Source organism: Podarcis cretensis (assembly GCF_951804945.1).
Source record: "Podarcis cretensis genome assembly, chromosome: 8".
In the NCBI taxonomy this organism is placed as follows: Eukaryota; Metazoa; Chordata; class Lepidosauria; order Squamata; family Lacertidae; genus Podarcis; species Podarcis cretensis.
The window spans coordinates 5,857,501-5,876,983 of NC_137177.1; the positions used below are offsets into that span (position 1 = coordinate 5,857,501).

The following is a 19,483-nucleotide window of genomic DNA, read 5'->3' on the forward strand; positions in this document are numbered from 1 at the left end:
GCCTGATCTAAGCAGGCTTTTTCTGATGTTCTTACGGCTCTTCTGCTGTTCTTAGTGCCCAGTGTGTGGGTTGGGTGCAGAAGTTTCATCCCACTTCAAAAGGGCTAGGTTGCAATCTCATAAAGTTTGAGGGAAGCTGCAACGGGTAGGCGGGCGATAGGCTCGGGTCAAGCAAACGAACGAAGAAAAATAGCTCAGTTTTTCTTTCTGTGCTTCCTTCGCCCTTTCCAACCTTGTAACCCCACAAGAACTTTTTGAGTTTTTCCTCCTCCTCTGCCTTCCCTCCATCCCTCGGCCCCCTTTTTTCCGTGGTGGTGGGAACCTGTGTAATTTGTCAGTAATTGATTTTCTCTGAGCCTCATGTCAACAAGACAGGATCTCGGTTGCCACGGCAACCTTGCTCCCTGATGCTGCTACGGGTGGGAGGGGTGGGAAGGGAGCAGCCAAGTACCATCCCACACGTTAGGGCAGCAGCACAATTTCCTCTCCCTGGACACCCCCACCCCCCATTAATTCCCTCCAATTGCTTCATCCCATTGCGGGATTGGGGGGGGGGAGTGGACAAAGTTAGGGAGAGACAGGGCATGCTAGCCAGAGAAGGAGCTGAAAGAGATGCTTGCTCATGTATTTGGGGTGGGTGCAAAGACTCTTTCTTTGTTGTTTATTCATTTAGTCGTGTCCGACTCTTCGTGACCCCCTGGACCAGAGCACGCCAGGCACTCCTGTCTTCCACTGCCTCCCGCAGTTTGGTCAAACTCATCCTGGTAGCTTCGAGAACACTGTCCCACCATCTCGTCCTCTGTCGTCCCCTTCTCCTGGTGCCCTCCATCTTTCCCAACATCAGGGTCTTTTCCAGGGAGTCTTCTCTTCTCATGAGGTGGCCAAAGTCTTGGAGCCTCAGCTTCAGGATCTGTCCTTCCAGTGAGCACTCAGGGCTGATTTCCTTCAGAATGGAGAGGTTTGATCTTCCTGCAGTCCATGGGACTCTCAAGAGTCTCCTCCAGCACCAGAATTCAAAAGCACCCATTCTTCGGTGATCAGCCTTCTTTATGGTCCAGCTCTCACTTCCACACATCACTACTGGGAAAACCATAGCTTGAACTATATGGACTAGACTCTTTAACTAGGCTCTTTCTAGTCAGGAGCAAACACCCAAGGAGACTGCGAAGAAGGGCCGACGGGAGGTGTGTACCCTAAGGAAAAGGTGCATGGCTTGGGATATGGCTGAGGAGAGGGTGTGGCCTCTACAACAGCCAGATAGAGAAGTCTTGAGGGCTGCATCCAACCCACCCAGGACTGGGTGAGGTTCTCCTGCTCCTGGCTAGGGGTTCAGGAGAAACAGCTCCAGGCTGCTGCTGCTGCTGCCACCCCCCCAAACATCTGCTGCCTGAGCCTGTTGCTTCATTCTGCCCAATGATCGTGTCGGCCCTGGGCAGTAGCAGGAGCACAGCCTTGCCCTTTTTTGCCTAAGGTGTTGCGTTCAGTTGTATTGATTTGTAAACCTGAGAAATAAATAGCAACTAGGGTCCTAACAGAGGACAGTCCTAGTGTTTTTAAGGCATCCTCTGAAGTGCTCACTGGAAGGACAGATCGTGAAGCTGAGGCTCCAAGACTTTGGCCACCTCATGAGAAGAGAAGACTCCCTGGAAAAGACCCTGATGTTGGGAAAGATGGAGGGCACAAGGAGAAGGGGACGACAGAGGACGAGATGGTGGGACAGTGTTCTTGAAGCTACCAGGATGAGTTTGACCAAATTGCGGGAGGCAGTGGAAGACAGGAGTGCCTGGCATGCTCTGGTCCAGGGGGTCACGAAGAGTCGGACACGAGTAAACAACAACAAATGAAGGAAAGCATGCAGGGGCCTTGGAAATTGCCTACTCTCAACAGATAGCAAAACGAGGAAGCAAACAGGTCGCAGACGAGATGCGCTGCATTCCTATTTCAATTATAGTAATTATTTCTAAATTTGCATCCAAGCATATAAATCAACACATGCAATTTTTATGCAAATCGGTGTCCTCTTTTGCACTCTTCCCCCCCAAGTGCGGAAGTGGCAACCAGAATTAAAATAGTTAATTTAAAAATAACTTGTCTGGAAATCATGACCTCTGGCCTGGAAGTATAGTCTCCCTTCGTTAGGAGAGGTGAAGAGATCTGGTTGTGGCTACTTTGGAGTACAGGAGGTGCACTCTGCACATGCTCAAACATAGTCTCAACTCCTTTGTGGATTTTGAGAGGATGCACAGTGGCAAAGTTGTTTTAAAAAAACCAACCCTGCTTTCAATAAACAGACTATTTAAAGAAATTTATCTAACCTTTAGGTGGATTTAAATTGGGATTGTGTGTCTTTGGTTTACATTTTACATGTTGTGTGTGTGTTTGTGTATCAGTGAGCGAGAGAGAGAAAAAAGTATCTATCTAAAAAATAATATACTGCTGGAGTGGGGTAGGGGATGAAGTAAACCGTGGGCGGAATGAAATGAATAATTATCTGCGATGACAAATCTTGTAGATGGGGATAAGAAAATGAGTCAGAAAGAGGTATTTTCTACCAGAGGGCAGAGGCTACCCGTTCGCAGGGACTTGTCTGCAAGTGAAACGAACGGGAAGCCGCGATGAAGACAGGCAGATAAATCATCGCCATAATAGTTCATAATGCATTTCCAAATGTTTCACGTACATTATCTCAGCCATCCAAATGCTTCACATACATTATCTCAGCCATCGTAATGTTTCACATACATTATCTCAGCCATCCTTGCACAGCTGCCAGGGCACGGTGAGGACATCCCTGCAAACGCGGCAGACCTGCGACATTGTCGTGGATGAGCTTCAGGTCGAAAGTCTTTAAGAAAATCTCTCAAATGACTCCACAGACCCTAAATTCCCGAGTGCAAGCTTGCACTCCTTTCAATTTGGGGGGAGTGTGGAGTTGCTGTTCAGGGAGTTCTCCACAACAAACTCCTTATTCATCTCTCGTTTTCTGTGTTTATGGAGTTCTGGGCAGCACCTGATCTTTGTAAGCTCCAAGACTTGGATATTCATGTATGGCTCTTGACTCTCCTAGAGAAATCCACGCATCAGGCTTCATTCTTCAGAGCAAGGGTGGAGAACCACAGGTTGGGAGGGGGAGAATGCAATCCTCCAAACCTTTCTCTCTGGCCCTTGGTACCGTCCCCAGTTCATGCCCTTCACTCGTCCTCTAAAGCACCTGACCTGAGAGCTTTCACCAGGCTGAGATGATAAAGCCGCTTCCAAACTCAGAAGGAGGTGTTGTTGTGGGCTTCACACCCCCAACACGCACGCAGAGGCTGGCTTCCAGCCCCTACGCGATCTGAGGATTCCTCGGCCACGTCATCCCCAGGCCAGCCAATCGGCTGGACCAGGGGGTGTGGCTTGCCTCATTTAAGGCAAACGTGGCCGGGAATCTCCCTCTTTGGCTGCTCAGCTGCTGTGGTTTCCCACCCACCTGCCCTTCAAGGTTTCTCTTTTGACCTTGCTATGGACTTTGGTTGGTTGGCGTTAAGGGGCCTGATACGAATTTTTTTCCACTTGGCAAATTGGCACCAGCCATTGGGTTTTTCACCTACCTACTAGCAAATTGTCACAACTTTCTCAGTTTGGCGGTTAGGCATTGGCATGGGTATTGTTATGTAGATGTATGGGGGGGGGGGAGGAGCACCATCACCTCCCCCAGATTTTGAAGGGTAATCTGGTAAAGGATTCCGGGGGGCGTGGCCCCGTCCAAAGCCTATGGAGGTCAGGGCCCAAGGCACGCCCCGAGCAGTGACCCCGGGGGAGTGCCTAGTTGATGTACATCAGCAGGGCTCCCCCTTTTGGTGTTAACCCCTTCCGGTCTTCAAGCAAGCAGGCTGAAGCCGGCTAGTCGATAGGACCAATGCCTAATCCAATACCGCTCATCACCTGTAACCAATAAAGTGGTGGCCAATTTTAGCCCATTAACCTAATATAACGGCGTCATGTGTTTTTATTCCTACTGGTGGGAGACAGGAACTCACCACGCAATGACTCTTGCTTCTCTGGAGGGAGCATGGAGACGGGTGTGTTTGTGTGTAGAAAACAGCCTCTTGCTTTGTGAAACTGAAATATATACCCATTGCTCTGCCAAGTGTTGCCACTGCTTTAAAGCCTTGCTCAATTCTGAGGGCTCCTGTGCCATTTGGTGTCCTTTTAAATTAGGGGTGGGCAACTTTTCTCCTTCCATCGGGGTTGCGTGCCAGAGATTGCTAGAAACTGAGCTGTTTTATTTGCAATCTGCTTAAGCACAGAACATTCTACGTGGCATCTATCATAACAATGCAGGCAAAACACTGCTAACCCCCCCCCAAACCCTGTTCTCCTGGCTCCCTTCCCAAACAGTACAACACAGGTTGTTATTTGATAGCATTAAAAAAAATTCAAGTGGCAGGGAGTTCCGAAGCACGCCATTGGGAATTCTAATGTGAGAAAGACACGGTTGCAACTGAATCAGGGTGGGGTTTTCCAGATTATTTCACCCACAACATTTTTCTCTCTGGCTGCACCCCATTCTTGGTTCTGGCTCCATCCACCAGCAGGATGTACCCCTGCTTAACAGATTACTTCCGAGGAAATGTGTCTCTGAACCCCTGCCACACAAAAAAGTGTTGCCAAACCTCCTTTGCAGAGGAGGATGCCATTGCAAAAGCCCAAGACTTGCCACTTTGAGATCCTTGGAGGAACGGCAGAACCCAAATGCAATTACCAAGGGTGATGGCAACCCTGTGTCTGCAAACACGTGTGTCATGCAGGTATGTTTGCGAGGGAGCCTGGGTTGGCTGCAGATCCCAGTTGCATGGCAACAACCACCTAAAGTGAAAGTTGGAGGTAGCAGGGGACGGGAAGATATCTAAGAATTAAACACGCCCTAAGAAGTTTAAAAGGCGTTGTGAGAGATCTCGTTTCAGCACCACGGACAGCGGCAAAGCTGTCCCAGATATTTCATGTAAACTTAAGTTTTAACCCATCTTATAAGAAGCCAAATGAGGGACGCGGGTGGCGCTGTGGTCTAAACCACAGAGCCTAGGACTTGCCGATCAGAAGGTCGGTGGTTCGAATCCCCACGACGGGGTGAGCTCCCGTTGCTCGGTCCCAGCTCCTGCCAGCCTAGCAGTTCTAAAGCATGTCAAAGTGCAAGTAGATAAATAGGTACCGCTCCTGCGGGAAGGTAAACGGCGTTTCCATGCACTGCTCTGGTTCCTCAGAAGTGGCTCAGTCATGCTGGCCACATGACCCGGAAAAACTGTCTCCGGACAAACGCCTGCTCCCTCAGCCAGTAAAGCGAGATGAGCGCTGCAATCCCAGAGTCGGCCACGACTGGACCTAATGGTCAGGGGTCCCTTTACCTTTAAGAAGTTTAAAAGGCGTTGTGAGAGATCTCGTTTCAGCACCACGGACATCGGCAAAGCTGTCCCAGATATTTCATGTAAACTTAGTTTTAACCCGTCTTGTAAGAAGCCAAATGAGGGACGCGGGTGGTGCTGTGGTCTAAACCACAGAGCCTAGGACTTGCCGATCAGAAGGTCGGCGGTTCGAATCGCCGTGACGGGGTGAGCTCCTGTTGCTCAGTCCCAGCTCCTGCCAACCTAGCAGTTCGAAAGCACATCAAAATGCAAGTAGATAAATAGGTACTGCTCTGGCAGGAAGGCCAACCTAGCAGTTCAAAAGCACGTCAAAGTGCAAGTAAATAAATAGGTACTGCTCCGGCGGGAAGGTAAACGGCGTTTCCGTGTGCTGCTCTGGTTCTCCAGAAGCAGCTTAGTCATGTTGGCCACATGACCCGGAAGCTGTACGCCGGCTCCCTCGGCCAATAAAGCGAGATGAGCATCGCAACCCCAGAGTCATCCTTGACTGGACCTAATGGTCAGGGGTCCCTTTACCTTTAAGAAGCCAAATGAGATCTCTTTCACCAGAATGTACAATCTGGCAGAGACGTCTCTGAATCCACTCTCTTGAGAGTGAGATTGAGCTGATAGGTCACAGTGCAGACTGCAAGAGCCGCTGGACTGTTAGGAAGAAGAGCTTGCTGGATCACGCCAATGGCCCACCTCGTCTAGCATCCTTGAATCATAGAACTGTAGAGAATAGAAGGGACCCCAACCCCCAGCAGTACAGAAATCTGTTTGCCTCACCTGGGGCTCGAACCCACAACCCTGAGATTAAGCTGGGACCTTCTGCATGCGGAATGGATGCTCTGTCCCTGAGCTACAGCACTTACCAAATAATAATAACAATATAATAATAAAATTTTATTTATAACCTGCCATCCCCAGCCGAAGCCGGGCTCAGAGCGGTAAACAACAATAAAAGTAACACAACATTCTAAAATAAATTCATTTTAAAATCAATTCAAAACCAAATTAATGGCAAACATTGGGCTAGAGTGCTATGAGGATTACAGAAGGAGAGAGGGGGTCAGACTGCGCCTTGGCCAAAGGCCTGGTGGAACAGCTCTGTCTTGCAGGCCCTGCGGAAAGATGTCAAGTCCCGCAGGGCCCTAGTCTCTTGTGAAAGAGCGTTCCACCAGATTGGGGCCACGGCCAAAAAAGCCCTGGCTCTGGCTGAGGCCAGCCTAACCTCTCTGTGGCCTGGGACCTCCAAGATGTTTTTGTTTGAAGACCGTAAGGTCCTCCATGGGACATACCAGGAGAGGCAGTCCCGTAGGTACGAGGGTCCTAGGCCGTGTAGGGCTTTAAAGGTTAAAACCAGCACCTTAAACCTGATCCTGTACTCCACCGGGAGCCAGTACAGCTGGTATAGCACCGGGTGAATGTGATCCCGCTCCTTCCCTCCCTCCCTCCTCCTCGTCCTGCCTCTCCAGTTGGTTTCTGATGTCGTCACTCTGCCCATCTGCCAGGGTCTGATAGAGGAGAGGAGAGAATAGCAGGGAAGGATCCCTGCCTCTCCTTTCCCCCCCAAGCGATGTGATCTTCCCCTAATCTGGCTGCCAGCAGATACCTAACCTGCCAGAGAAGCGCCCACTCTTTGGAACGAGTCGGGAGAGGGAGGATGCGAAACCCGGAGAGGGTGGTCTGATGAGAGCATTTATGCGCCACAAAACACACCATGGAAACCAAGGCTGGAAGGAAACGTTTTCTTCTTGTGCACTTGAAAGATAAAAAGGGTTTGCAAAATGGGGGTCTTCGGGTGATCGTTTGCTTTTTCAGGGGCTCCCGCCTTTAATTACACTGCAGGCGCAGAGAGGGGGGGGACTTTTTCAGCCTTGAGGAAATACAAAGTAAAAACTTTGCTTGGTACAGCTCAGTACAGTGGTACCTTGGTTTACAACCATAATCTGTTCCGGAGGTCCGTTTGTAAACCAAAACAGGTTGTAACCCAAGGCGTGCTTTTGCCAATGGGACCTCCCAAAAAAAATTTGTTCGTAATCGAAAAAAAAAAAAGGGTTGTAATCCAAAAATGTTTGCAAACCAGGACACACACTTCTGGGTTTGATGTGTTTATAATCCAAACTGTATGCAAACCAAGATGTACTGTATGCAAACCAAGGTACCACTGTATTGTCACCACTGACTTCCAGTGGGATACTTCTCTCTCTCTCTCTCTCTCTCTCTCTCTCTCTCTCTCTCTCTCTTGCCTGTTGTTGGCATCCATCTGTCTTGGGAGACAATGGAAGACTGTGCCTATGGGGGTGAGTCAAACCATTGGAGAATTACAACGCCTGCTGTGGCGGTAGAGACCGATACAAGAGAGACATGTTTTGTTGCAGCTGGGGCAGAGGAAGGCGTCCGGTTGTGCTGCTGCAGATGTACCATGGCATTTATTCTCTCTGCATTCCTCCTCACTGCTCCTCTGGTAACTGCTATTGATGCATGTTCTATCTATCTATCTATCTATCTATCTATCTATCTATCTATATCTATCTATCTATCTATCTATCTATCTATCTATCTATCTATCTATCATCTATCATCTTGGCAGGTCTTCCCTGCTGCATCCCTAAAAGGAGATCACAGAACTGGAAAAGTTGCAAAGGGGGGTGGGAAGGCAGCAAAAGGTTGCAAAAAGTGATCAGGGGGCTGAAACCATTCCCCTACGAGGAAAGCTTACAACATTTGGGGATTTTTAGTCGGGGGATAATGAATAAAGGATCGGAACATGATAGAGCTTTATAAAATGACGCATGGCCTAGAGAAAAAGGGAACAGAGAGATGCTTTCTCTCTCCTGCTCCCATCATACTGCTTCAGCTGAGGTTCCTGTGATGCAGAGGGTTGGCCCTCAGGGTCCCTTCCAACTCTTCGGTTTTATGATTCTGTGATACTGGAACCCAGGGCCATCTGACAAAACTCACTGGCAAAAGATTCAGAGGAATCGAGGTGCTTCTTCACTCATCAGCATGCCATTTAGCTCTGGAACTGGCTGCCGCAGGACACAGAGATGGCCACTAACTCGGATGGCCGTAAAAGAGGATTGGACAAATTCATTGAGGGCAAGGCCTTTTGGTAGGGACGCGGGTGGCGCTGTGGGTAAAAGCCTCAGCGCCTAGGACTTGCCGATTGAAAGGTCGGCGGTTCGAATCCCCGCGGCGGGGTGCGCTCCCACTGCTCGGTCCCAGCACCTGCCAACCTAGCAGTTCGAAAGCACCCCCGGGTGCAAGTAGATAAATATGTACCGCTTTCTAGTGGGAAGGTAAACGGCGTTCCCATGTGCTACGCTGGCTCGCCAGATGCAACTTGTCACGCTGCCCACGTGACCTGGAAGTGTCTGCAGACAGCGCTGGCTCCCGGCCTCTAGAGTGAGATGAGCGCACAACCCTAGAGTCTGTCAAGACTGGCCCGTACGGGTAGGGGTACCTTTACCTTTACCTTTTATTCATGATGGCTGAGCTGCACTTCCACCCTCAGAGAAAGCCTGTCTCTGAATGCCAGTCGCTGGGGGAATCATAAGTTGAGAGAGTTCTGTTGCACCCAGGTGACCTGGTTCTGGGCTTCCCATGGACACCTGGTTGGAACTGGAGCTTAGGATGTTGGAGTAGATGGGTGCTTCAGCCTGATCCTGCAGGGCTGAATCTCTTTGCGGGGATATCTGGGCATGTGGTTAGCAACCTCAGCATCCTTTAAACTCTTCCCAATGAAGATTTTAATGCTTTCTCTCCCCTCTCACCCTTCCTTCTCCAGGAAATCCCTTTACGTGAAAATTGTGGACGTTGAAGAATATGAGAAGAAGGACAGCTTCTTCATAGAGCTGGGACAGCCACGCTGGTTGAAAAGGGGCATATCAGGTAGGTGGCTATGGGGTGGGGAGAACAGCTTTCAAATACTGGAGGTGTCATCGTGAAAACTGGGGAGTGATGTTCATCTGGAGATGGTCATAAATGGTGGAGGAGCATCCCTAGAGGACCATCTGCTTCCCACTTTCCCCTATAGCACAGGGGAGGCACCTCAGGCCCTGAACCTATTGCTATGGGGCCCCCACCTCCATATCCTGGTCCCTGTTCAGTTTGGTTTGAGGGGGGTAAATGTTCTAAGCAGGCCACCTGAACTGGGACACAGCCTTGCAAAACTGCCACCAGCGGCATTTAGCTTTTGGTTTTGCTGCTTGCTGTTGGTTTTGTACTTGTAAAGCGCTTATAGAACCCGTGTTGACAGATAAGCAGCATATAAATAAGTAAATAACTGCTAATGATAGCAGCTTTGGGATTTTGGAGAGGCTCTAAGGGTGAGGCTCCCCCACAATTCCAACTTAACCTTGAAGACCAGGGGAGGCGAAAAGCTAAACGGGTAAAGGTAAAGGGACCCCTGACCATTAGGTCCAGTCGTGACCGACTCTGGGGTTGCGGCGCTCATCACCCTTTATTGGCTGAGGGAGCCGGCGTACAGCTTCTGGGTCATGTGGCCAGCATGACTAAGCCGCTTCTGGCGAACCAGAGCAGCACACGGAAACGCTGTTTACCTTCCCGCCGAAGTGGTACCTATTTATCTACTTGCACTTTGCTGTGCTTTCAAACTGCTAGGTTGGTAGGAGCAGGGACTGAACAATGGGAGCTCACCCTGTTGCGGGGATTTGAACTGCCGACCTTCTGATCGGCAAGTTCTAGGCTACCCACAGCGCCACCCGCGTCCCTGGCGAAAAGCTACTCTTGTGGAAAAACGGAAAATGATGGTGCTGTTGGAGCAGCAGAGCCTTTCGGCAGGCCTGGAGCCTAAGTAAACACCCAGCCTTGGCTCTGCCTGGTGCCATCCCTAGAGGCGCCTAGCAGTTGCTTAGAAGGAGAAGGTTGCTTTGAGCATGAAATCCCTGCTGTATTGCCTTTGATGGGGTGGGGCTGGCTCCCCAGCCATTCCGTTCCCTGGTGGCTGTTCCTTCAGATCACAAATCCTTCTGTCTCTTTACTGACGACCTGCGTAATTTCTCTCTTTCTCTCTGTTTCCTTTGTCGCAGCCCTTTTGCTAAACCAAGGTAAGCTCTCCCTGCTTGCTCTCCCTTTTTCTTTAACCTCCGACTGGTTCTGCCTTCACAAATCCAGCTCACACTTAACCCATCTGTTCTCTCCATCTGCTCTGAACATCTCATGGGCACAAACTTTCCAGCACCTAAGGTGCAGGGCATTTACTACGCCCATTGTACAGATGGAGCAACTTTGCCCCAAAGTATCGGGCAGGCAAATCCTATGCTCAGAAGTAATTTCCACTGAATTCACTTGGGCTCACAGTGCCCAAGGAAATGGATAAAACAGTGGTTTTCAACCGGTGTGCTGTGGTGCCTTGAATGATGGTCAGGGGTGCCACGGGCAACCCTGGCCTCTGTCCCTCTTACCTTCCCTCTCTCCTCTGATGCCCTCTTGTGTCTCCACCTCCCAAAGGCTTGTGCAGCTGTTTGTTGCAGCAGCCCTGGCTATAAGCTCCCTAGGCGAATGGTGCCTCTGGGGCTGGCTAGGGGGTGCTTCCCACACCCCTGTGGGGCAATGTGAGGAGATACCTGTTGGGATGCTGCCAGGGAAATGGGGGCATTTGGCAGGCCCCCAGCTGGCTCCAGCCACCGGCCGGCAGCTGGCCGAACACCGGTTCCCAGTACAGTGGTACCTCAGGTTACATACACTTCAGGTTACATACACTTCAGGTTACAGACTCCGCTAACCCGGAAATAGTGCTTCAGGTTAAGAACTTTGCTTCAGGATGAGAACAGAAATTGTGCTCCGGTGGCGTGGCGGCAGCAGGAGGCCCCATTAGCTAAAGTGGTGCTTCAGGTTAAGAACAGTTTCAGGTTAAGTACGGACCTCCGGAACGAATTAAGTACTTAACCCGAGGTACCACTGTACAGCATCAATCAGCGACACAAACCTCAGATACGTTTAGAGACTCGGCACGCTCTTATCAGCAGAGTGAATAAATCCTCACAACAGAAGTGGCGGACAGAGTCATGTGTGAGCATTATTTACAACAATTTATTCAGCATAGTTCAGGAACAAAGGAAAAACCTGTCTGCTTCCCTTCGTCTCCAAGCAGAACGGCAATAGCAAAAGCAATATACAAAAGGAAGTTCCCAGCAAGTGCTGGAAGTAAGCAGGCATGTGACACACAACAGTCACGCCTGTTCCCTTTTAAGGTGGAACGGAACTATATCCTAACAACACCTCTCTTTGGGGCAGGGGGGGGCAGTTCAGAGACCAAGGGCAGAAGCTGCAGCTGCCCAGAGGACCCCCAAGTCGAGGGGAGGAGGCTGAGGGAACCCTCCACAAGGGAGGGTGTTTGAAAAAGGGCGAGAGGCTGCCAGCTCTGCAGGAAAGGGGTGACATAACTGGGCTCCTGAGCCCCACAGGGGAGCCGCAGAGAGAATGTAGTCGGTCAAGGGAGCCGTGGACTCAAAAAGGTTCTGCAGAGATAGAAATTTTATTACAAGGTGTCTTTTCCCCATGTTTCATTCGCAAAATAAAATAAAATAATGAATTAGAAAATGGAACTTCACTGGGCATTCCACAAAGTGTCGGGTTCTGCTTTGACAAAGGGCCCTCCAGATGTTGTTGGATTCCACCTCCCATTATCCACAGCCAGTGTGACTAATGGTTAGTGATGCTGGGAACAGTATTTTAGCAATATCTGGAGGGTTCCCTTTCCCTGGGTCAAGGTATGTGCAAAGACATGGATATTACAATTTTCGCACATGACTAGACACATAATTGCAGTGTGTGCAATACTTGTACATGCCACTTCCAGCTGGTTATGGGATCGAAAGGGGCCCACAAGGGTCATCTAGTCCAACCCTCTGCAATGCAGAAATGGCAGCTGAAGAGTGCCTGACAGAGGGGCATCCGACCTCTTGTTTAGAAACCTTCCATGAAAGAGAGTTGACCGCCTTCTGTTACTGCTCCTCATGCAAGCTAAGTAAGAATATATAAATACACAAGAACTGCCTTGCAGGTCCAGGCCATAATATCCACTTTGGCCATCTTGCAATTTCCAGAAGACACCTCTAGAATCTCACAAGTGGGGCACGAAGGAGGTGTTTTTGTTCTTTGTCCCCAGCAGCAGGTATTCAAAGGTATACTGCCTTTAAACATGGAGGTTCTGTAACTGCTAGTTATTAGTAAATCTCTCCTGTAGCCCCTGTATGGGGCATGGATCCTTATGCGTTGTGTCCTGGACATGAATCCAAAGGGATTGGTACTTGCTCTTTAGCCGAATCTTAAGGACAAAATATCTGAGGACTTGTGAGGAACGCTAAAATGGTTTCACTACGGCTGGCAAAAAAAATTGTAATTAATTTTTTTTTTAAAAAAAACCCAGTTTGCTACTGGATTTTGTCCACTGCAAAATTCAATGCAGATTTGTTGATTTCCTCCGGTGGGGTTAGGAGGAAGGAAATCTAGAGAATTTCGAGGAAAGCAAAAAAACAACAACACAGAGGTGTGTGTGTGTTTGCTTCTCTGGTGCAATGGACTTGCATATTGAATGGTGATTTGGTGTGAGATCAGGTTTCCAGACGTCCCCGTTTCCTGGGGACAACAGTCGCTGGATTTACAGTGGTGCCTCGCAAGACGAAAATAATCCGTTCCGCGAGTCTCTTCGTCTAGCGGTTTTTTCGTCTTGTGAAGCATCCCTATTAGTGCCTTAGCGGCTTAGCGGCTAAGCGGCTATTAGCGGCTTAGCGGCTTAGAAAAGGGGGGGGGAGGAAAAAAACTCGCAAGACTCGCAAGACGTTTTCGTCTTGCGAAGCAAGCCCATAGGGAAATTTGTCTTGCGAAGCGCCTCGAAAAACGGAAAACCCTTTCGTCTAGCAGGTTTTTCGCGAGGCATTCGTCTTGCGGGGCACCACTGTACAAATCAGCCCCCTGAAAAAAATCCATTTATTTAGTAGGAAGTTGAAAGGTGTCCCTGGATTCATGGGGAGGGGGGAATCTGGTAACGTTAGTGTGAGAGAGGGAGATATCCTGTTCCTGTGGCCTGTCCCTGCAGCAGTGTGCAGATTCCCCGAGGCAGGCGATGGAGTTGGCAGATGAGGTATAGCCTTCTATTAAACAGCTGTGGCTGGGAGAGGGAGCACTTTGCGGGGGCGAGGGAATGCCACAGGAGAGGGTGCGTGGGAGAAAGTGTGTATGCGTACACGTTAGCCATGTTCTGGGGAGAGAGGCAGTGAGTGGGAGAGAAACTATATGCTTGGGAAGAGATTGAGATGAAAATGTGTGCTTTGATGAGAGGGAGGGGGAGAGAGAGAGAAATCTTACCTGCCCAAAACATAGCTGTCAACTTACAGATTTGAAAATAAGGGACCAGCAGCCTTGAAAATAAGGGATCAGCAGCCAAAATAAGGGATCAACAATTACTTTGATAAAATACATCTTTTGTTGGGTGCAAATGGCTTTAGTACCTATTAGGTCCGAAATTACCATATAGCATATATTCAACATGAAAAGAAGCAACAATTTGTTGTTGACAAAGCACAGCTGGACATAGAAAGGGCCCCATTACCTTCAGTAGTTTATTTAAGGGACATCATCAATAAGGGACAGCAGAGGGACATGGCCCTGGGATAAGGGACTGTCCTACCAAATAAGGGACGCTTGACAGCTATGGCCCAAAACAACACTCTGTTGTCTTCTTCTGGGGGAGAGAAGAACAGGTGCATGGAACAGGTGGTGGGGTACATGGGGTCACCAGGACATGTTGGCTGGGATTGGGGCTTTTTTTAGAAGAAGAAGAAGAAGCAGCAGAAGAAGCAGAAGAAGAGGAATAAATTTTATTTATACCCTGCCCTCCCCGGCCAGAGCTGGGCTCAGGGTGGCTAACATCAATAAAATCACAGTAAAATCATAATAAGAAGAAAAAAAAGAAAAAAAAAACATACCTCAATTTAAAATACAGGTTAAAATGCAATTTATAATGCAGCCTCAAAGTCAAAACCATAAGGGGAGGGAAACATAAGGGTCAGTCTGAGTCCAAACCAAAGGCCAGGCGGAACAGCTCTGTCTTGCAGGCCCTGCAGAAAGATGTCAAGTCCCACAGGGCCCTAGTCTCTTGTGACAGACAGTATCTTGGGTTCCACGTTGTTTGAGTACCAAGGCATTTGAGAACCAAGGTACCACTGTATGCAAAACAAGTGGCAGCATATCATTTGCGTAGTTCACTGCGCTTGCAGGATCCTGCCTTTTCTCTCTGTGCCGAATTTTGGTGAGGTTTCCTCCCCCTTCCTTTCTAGCACGGGGTATGTATTGCCATGTGATTTGAACGCACTGCCCTGACAATTTAACATATTGTCAGTGGGGATCATTCTGGCATTCGGATGAGGGTGAAACAGCAACTGTGGTTGAGTAGGCTAGAACGGAGGTTCCTGTCTTGGAAATTATCCATTGCCCAAGTGAAGAAAGCCAAGACACCAGGGAAAGGAAGCAAAAGTGGTCCGGACTCCAGGATTCTGTTACTTCGAGGCATTAATGCAAAATTGCATGTTGCGATTTTTCTCTATGACAGATGTTTCAGGCCCAGCAGGAGTTGCACTCCAGAAACATTTCCACTAGGTTGGAAACATAGCTGTCAACCATCCCTTATTTGGTGGGAAAGTCCCTTATCAAAGCGCCGTGTCCCACTGCTGTCCCTTATTGATGATGTCCCTTAAATTTCCCGGGTTTCAAAGGAAGCAGCTCCTCTCCCTCCCTCCTTCCCTGCCGGCCAGGGAGGAGCGAGGCTCCAACTGTGTTGCTTGGCTGCATTGCTCACCCAATAAGGAGTCTAAGAACGACTGGGGGGTGGAGCTTGCATGCCTTGTGCCGATCAAATCGGCTGTGTTGCCTGGGGACTCGCCTTTGCTCAGCGCTTCCCAGCGGAGAGGTGACGGTGGTTTCCCTTGCTGCATCCCCTTTGCCGGGTTGCTGCGCTGTGGGAACCACTGCTTGAGGCTTCGTTTGGCTGCTGGCTGGGCTTTCTGCCTTTGGCTTGGAGAGGCTCAGAAGTCGAACATACCAGCGCTCCGAAAATCCCTTATTTTGGCTGCTGATCCCTTATTTCCGAGGCTGCTGGTCCCTTATTTTCAAATCTGTAAGTTGACAGCTATGGTTGGAAATGGCTGCTTTAGAAAAAGCGAAACAAAAACCCACAAATCCCCACACAGAGAAAGCTTGCTCTTCAAGGAGAAGTATACAAAGCAGGTTCTTCCCCTGATGAGCTATTTTTCTACATCCAGGGTAATATTCCTTCCCCACCACCACCCAGGTACCAATGTCCAAGCAAGTCATTTGCCCATCTGAAGCCTGAAACCCCAGACGCCAGGAAAAAAAGATTACCACTTTTGTTCTGCAGGGTTTATAAACCAGCAATTGGCGTTTGAGAATCCAGGATTAAAAAAATGAAGAGTATATTTTTATACGCACAGTGGCAGCAAGTGTTCTTATCGCTACAGAGTGATGAAATCCCCTCCACCCAATAAAAATGGATCCAGATTTTGCGGAACTAGATAGTATATCAGAAAAAATAAAGAACAAACCAAAACAGGAATTTATTTCAAAATGGGAAATCTTCAAAGTTTATTTGAAAAACAATTGCAGTAGTTTAAACTCTGTCGCACCATTTGAGTAACTTTAGTAGTAGATTTAAGAAAGGTATGAAACTTAATATATATCAATAATTAGTTAATTTAAGATAAAAAATGTGTTTTGGCAACAAATAATAGATAATTGAAACAAGGAATGGATGCGGGGTTGGGTCTATAGTCCAAGGACCCCTTTTTGCTTTATTGATTTGTAACTAATATTGTCTTTATCATTGTTTTGTTTGTATTCTTGTCTTTTTTATCCCTTTCTTGAGTATCAATTAAAAAGGAGAGAGAGAATCTAGGATCTAGGAAGAGGTCTTTTTGGAGAGCGCTGGTTGCCAGCGGAAGCCAGAATATTTCTCAGGGGGCTGGGGGAGGCAGAAATTCGTTCCATTTCCCTGTGCTGCCACTGGCCATTTCAACACCAGGTGAAGCTCTCGGTTCTGCACCTCATTATCCCAAATGAATCAGTATTTGGGTGTGTGGAGGATAAAGGTAAAGGTAAATGGACCCCTGACCATTAGGTCCAGTCGTGGCCGACTCTGGGGTTGCGTCACTCATCTCGCTTTATTGGCCGAGGGAGCCAGTGTACAGCTTCCGGGTCATGTGGCCAGCATGACTAAGCCGCTTCTGCGAACCAGAGCAGTGCACGGAAACGCCGTTTACCTTCCCGCCGGAGTGGTACCTATTTATTTACTTGCACTTTGACGTGCTTTCGAACTGCTAGGTTGGCAGGAGCAGGGACTGAGCAACGGGAGCTCACCCTGTCGCGAGGATCTGAACCACCGACCTTCTGATCGGCAAGTCCTAGGCTCTGTGGTTTAACCCACAGCGCCACCCGTGTCCCTGCATGGAGGATACTTCTGCCCAAATCCTCACTACTCAGGTAGACTGCTCCTGCCCAGAAGGTGTTGTGTTGAAAAAAGGAAAAAAACGAATGTCTGCTGGTTGCTGCTAGCACCATCCAAATTTTCCAGGTCCCCTCCCCCTCCCCCTCCTAGCGGTTCTCTGTGGCTGAATCCTAGCGGTTCTACTATGTTAGGCTGTGCAGGACCAGTGAGGAACGGCACCTGCTGCCTGGCCTGCTGCCCTCACTAAGCCTCTGAGCAAGATGATATTCCTTTTTCATCTTCTATCCCTCAAACAGGCCGAGTGATCCCAGGCCAAGAAGAAACCCTTTTGTGATTTAATGTTGCATTAATAGCAGCTAATTATATCCCTCTCTAGGTTATGGCCAAAGGCAGGTTGCACCTTTATTATGTTCTCAAAGGCTCGAGAACAGGGGTAGCCAGCACGGCGCCCTCCATAGGTTGAACTACAATTCCCATGATCTCCAATCAGGTTGGCCACACCTTCTACAGAAGCCTGTGGGTCTGAAGTGCTCCTGTGGCCAAGACACTATATATATACACACACACAGTGGTACCTCGGGTTACAGACGCTTCAGGTTACAGACTCTGAAATAGTGCTTCAGGTTAAGAACTTTGCTTCAGGATGAGAACAGAAATTGTGCTCTGGCGGCGCGGCGGCATCAGGAGGCCCCTTTAGCTAAAGTGGTGCTTCAGGTTAAGAACAGTTTCAGGTTAAGAACGGACCTCCGGAATGAATTAAGTACTTAACCCGAGGTACCACTGTATGTGTGTGTGTGTGTGTGTGTATACACATGACTATGCAGAGCTGACAAAAGAAACTAACAGCAAAAATAAGAAAAGAAAAATATCATCATCAGACGAAATCCCGATCAGGATTTGAATTATGACCAGCCATAGAAGATTGATAATATATGAAATAGAAGGGTATGTCTCCGGTGAAATGTTTAGCAGAATGCAGTCAGTATGTAATTGGGACGGGATTAAGAACAGCTAGAGAGAAAGACAAGAAGTCAAAGTTGAAAGAGAAATGTATAACAAATTTGGAATCTGGAATCAGTGCATTTTCCCAGGAGGTACTCAGGGGCACACAGTACCGGCACCTATTTTGTTGTTTAAAAGTGTGGCACTTACTGGAGCAACTTTGTGGTGAGTACCAGCGCCTATTTTTCTAAAAAGAAAGAAAAGCACTGTCTAGAATATATATGGCAAGATTTTAAAGTTTAATAAAAACTGGGCTCCAAAATCTCAAGCCTATTGTCAACAGTGAAAGTTGCAAGAGCAAAATACAGAACCTCCACGTACAAGAGCAGTATATCTCTGGGTAGCAAAAGCTGGTTGACTCGGCTCACTTCCTGGAGGACCAGTTGCTATATCTTCAGCTTAGCCTACCCCAGAGGCTTGTTGTGAGGATGGTGAAACTTGCAGGATGGAAAGGGATGCTCCTTTGCTAGAGGAGTCTTGGTTGACCACAAACTTGACATGAGCCAACAGTGTGACGCGGCAGCTAAAAAAGCCAATGCAATTCTGGGCTGCATCAATAGGAGTATAGCATCTAGATCAAGGGAAGTAATAGTGCCACTGTATTCTGCTCTGGTCAGACCTCACCTGGAGTACTGTGTCCAGTTCTGGGCACCACAGTTCAAGAAGGACACTGACAAACTGGAACGTGTCCAGAGGAGGGCAACCAAAATGGTCAAAGGCCTGGAAACGATGCCTTATGAAGAACGGCTAAGGGAGCTGGGCATGTTTAGCCTGGAGAAGAGGAGGTTAAGGGGTGATATGATAGCTATGTTCAAATATATAAAAGGATGTCACATAGAGGAGGGAGAAAGGTGGTTTTCTGCTGCTCCAGAGAAGTGGTCACGGAGCCATGGATCCAAACTACAAGAAAGAAGATTCCACCTAAACATTAGGAAGAACTTCCTGACAGTAAGAGCTGTTTGACAGTGGAATTTGCTGCCAAGGAGTGTGGTGGAGTCTCCTTCTTTGGAGGTCTTTAAGCAGAGGCTTGACAACCATATGTCAGGAGTGCTCTGATGGTGTTTCCTGCTTGGCAGGGGGTTGGACTCGATGGCCCTTGTGGTCTCTTCCAACTCTATGATTCTATGATTCTATTCTATGATTCTAGGTTTTTAAGCGGGGAGGGTATGGCTGCCAATCAGAGATCCTGTGGCGGTGTGCTGCCTCCTGTTGGCAGGAGGGTCAGACTAGATGGCCTTTGGAGGTGCCCTGCTTACGATTCTGTTGCTATCTGTGCACCACCTCGTGAAGGTGGGATATCAGTGTACAGTGGTACCTTGGTTCTCCGTTCCAGAAGTCTGTTCCGAAACCAAAGTGTTCCAAAACCAAGGCGCGCTTTCCCATAGAAAGTAATGCAAAATGGATTAATCCATTCCAGACTTTTAAAATCAACCCCTGAAACAGCAGTTTAACATGAATTTCACTACCTAACGAGACCATTGATCCGTAAAATGAAAGCAATAATCAAGGCATTGTACTATAAAATAAATAAGGCAGTATTGTAGATGATAAAAATTAAAATTATTTTTTTCTTACCTGCACTGATGATTATTATTATTATTGGATGGGGGGC

The 19,483-nt window shown here is 48.4% G+C and overlaps 2 protein-coding genes across 2 annotated transcripts in view; both read left to right on the top strand.

Annotated features, from left to right (window-relative positions):
- The window catches only part of SLC8A2 (solute carrier family 8 member A2), a 143,147-nt gene that overhangs the window by 114,045 nt on the left and 9,619 nt on the right, over positions 1-19,483 (top strand). The window contains exons 3-4 of the mRNA XM_079985332.1: positions 9,175-9,278; positions 10,439-10,456. Of these exons, the coding sequence (XP_079841458.1) occupies positions 9,175-9,278; positions 10,439-10,456 (122 nt within the window). The remainder of the gene's footprint in view (positions 1-9,174; positions 9,279-10,438; positions 10,457-19,483) is intronic.
- Positions 6,840-19,483, top strand: part of PSMD8 (proteasome 26S subunit, non-ATPase 8) — a 328,475-nt gene continuing 315,831 nt past the window's right edge. Inside the window, exon 1 of the mRNA XM_079985725.1 lies at positions 6,840-6,844. The gene's annotated coding sequence lies outside the window, so the exon portion shown is untranslated. The remainder of the gene's footprint in view (positions 6,845-19,483) is intronic.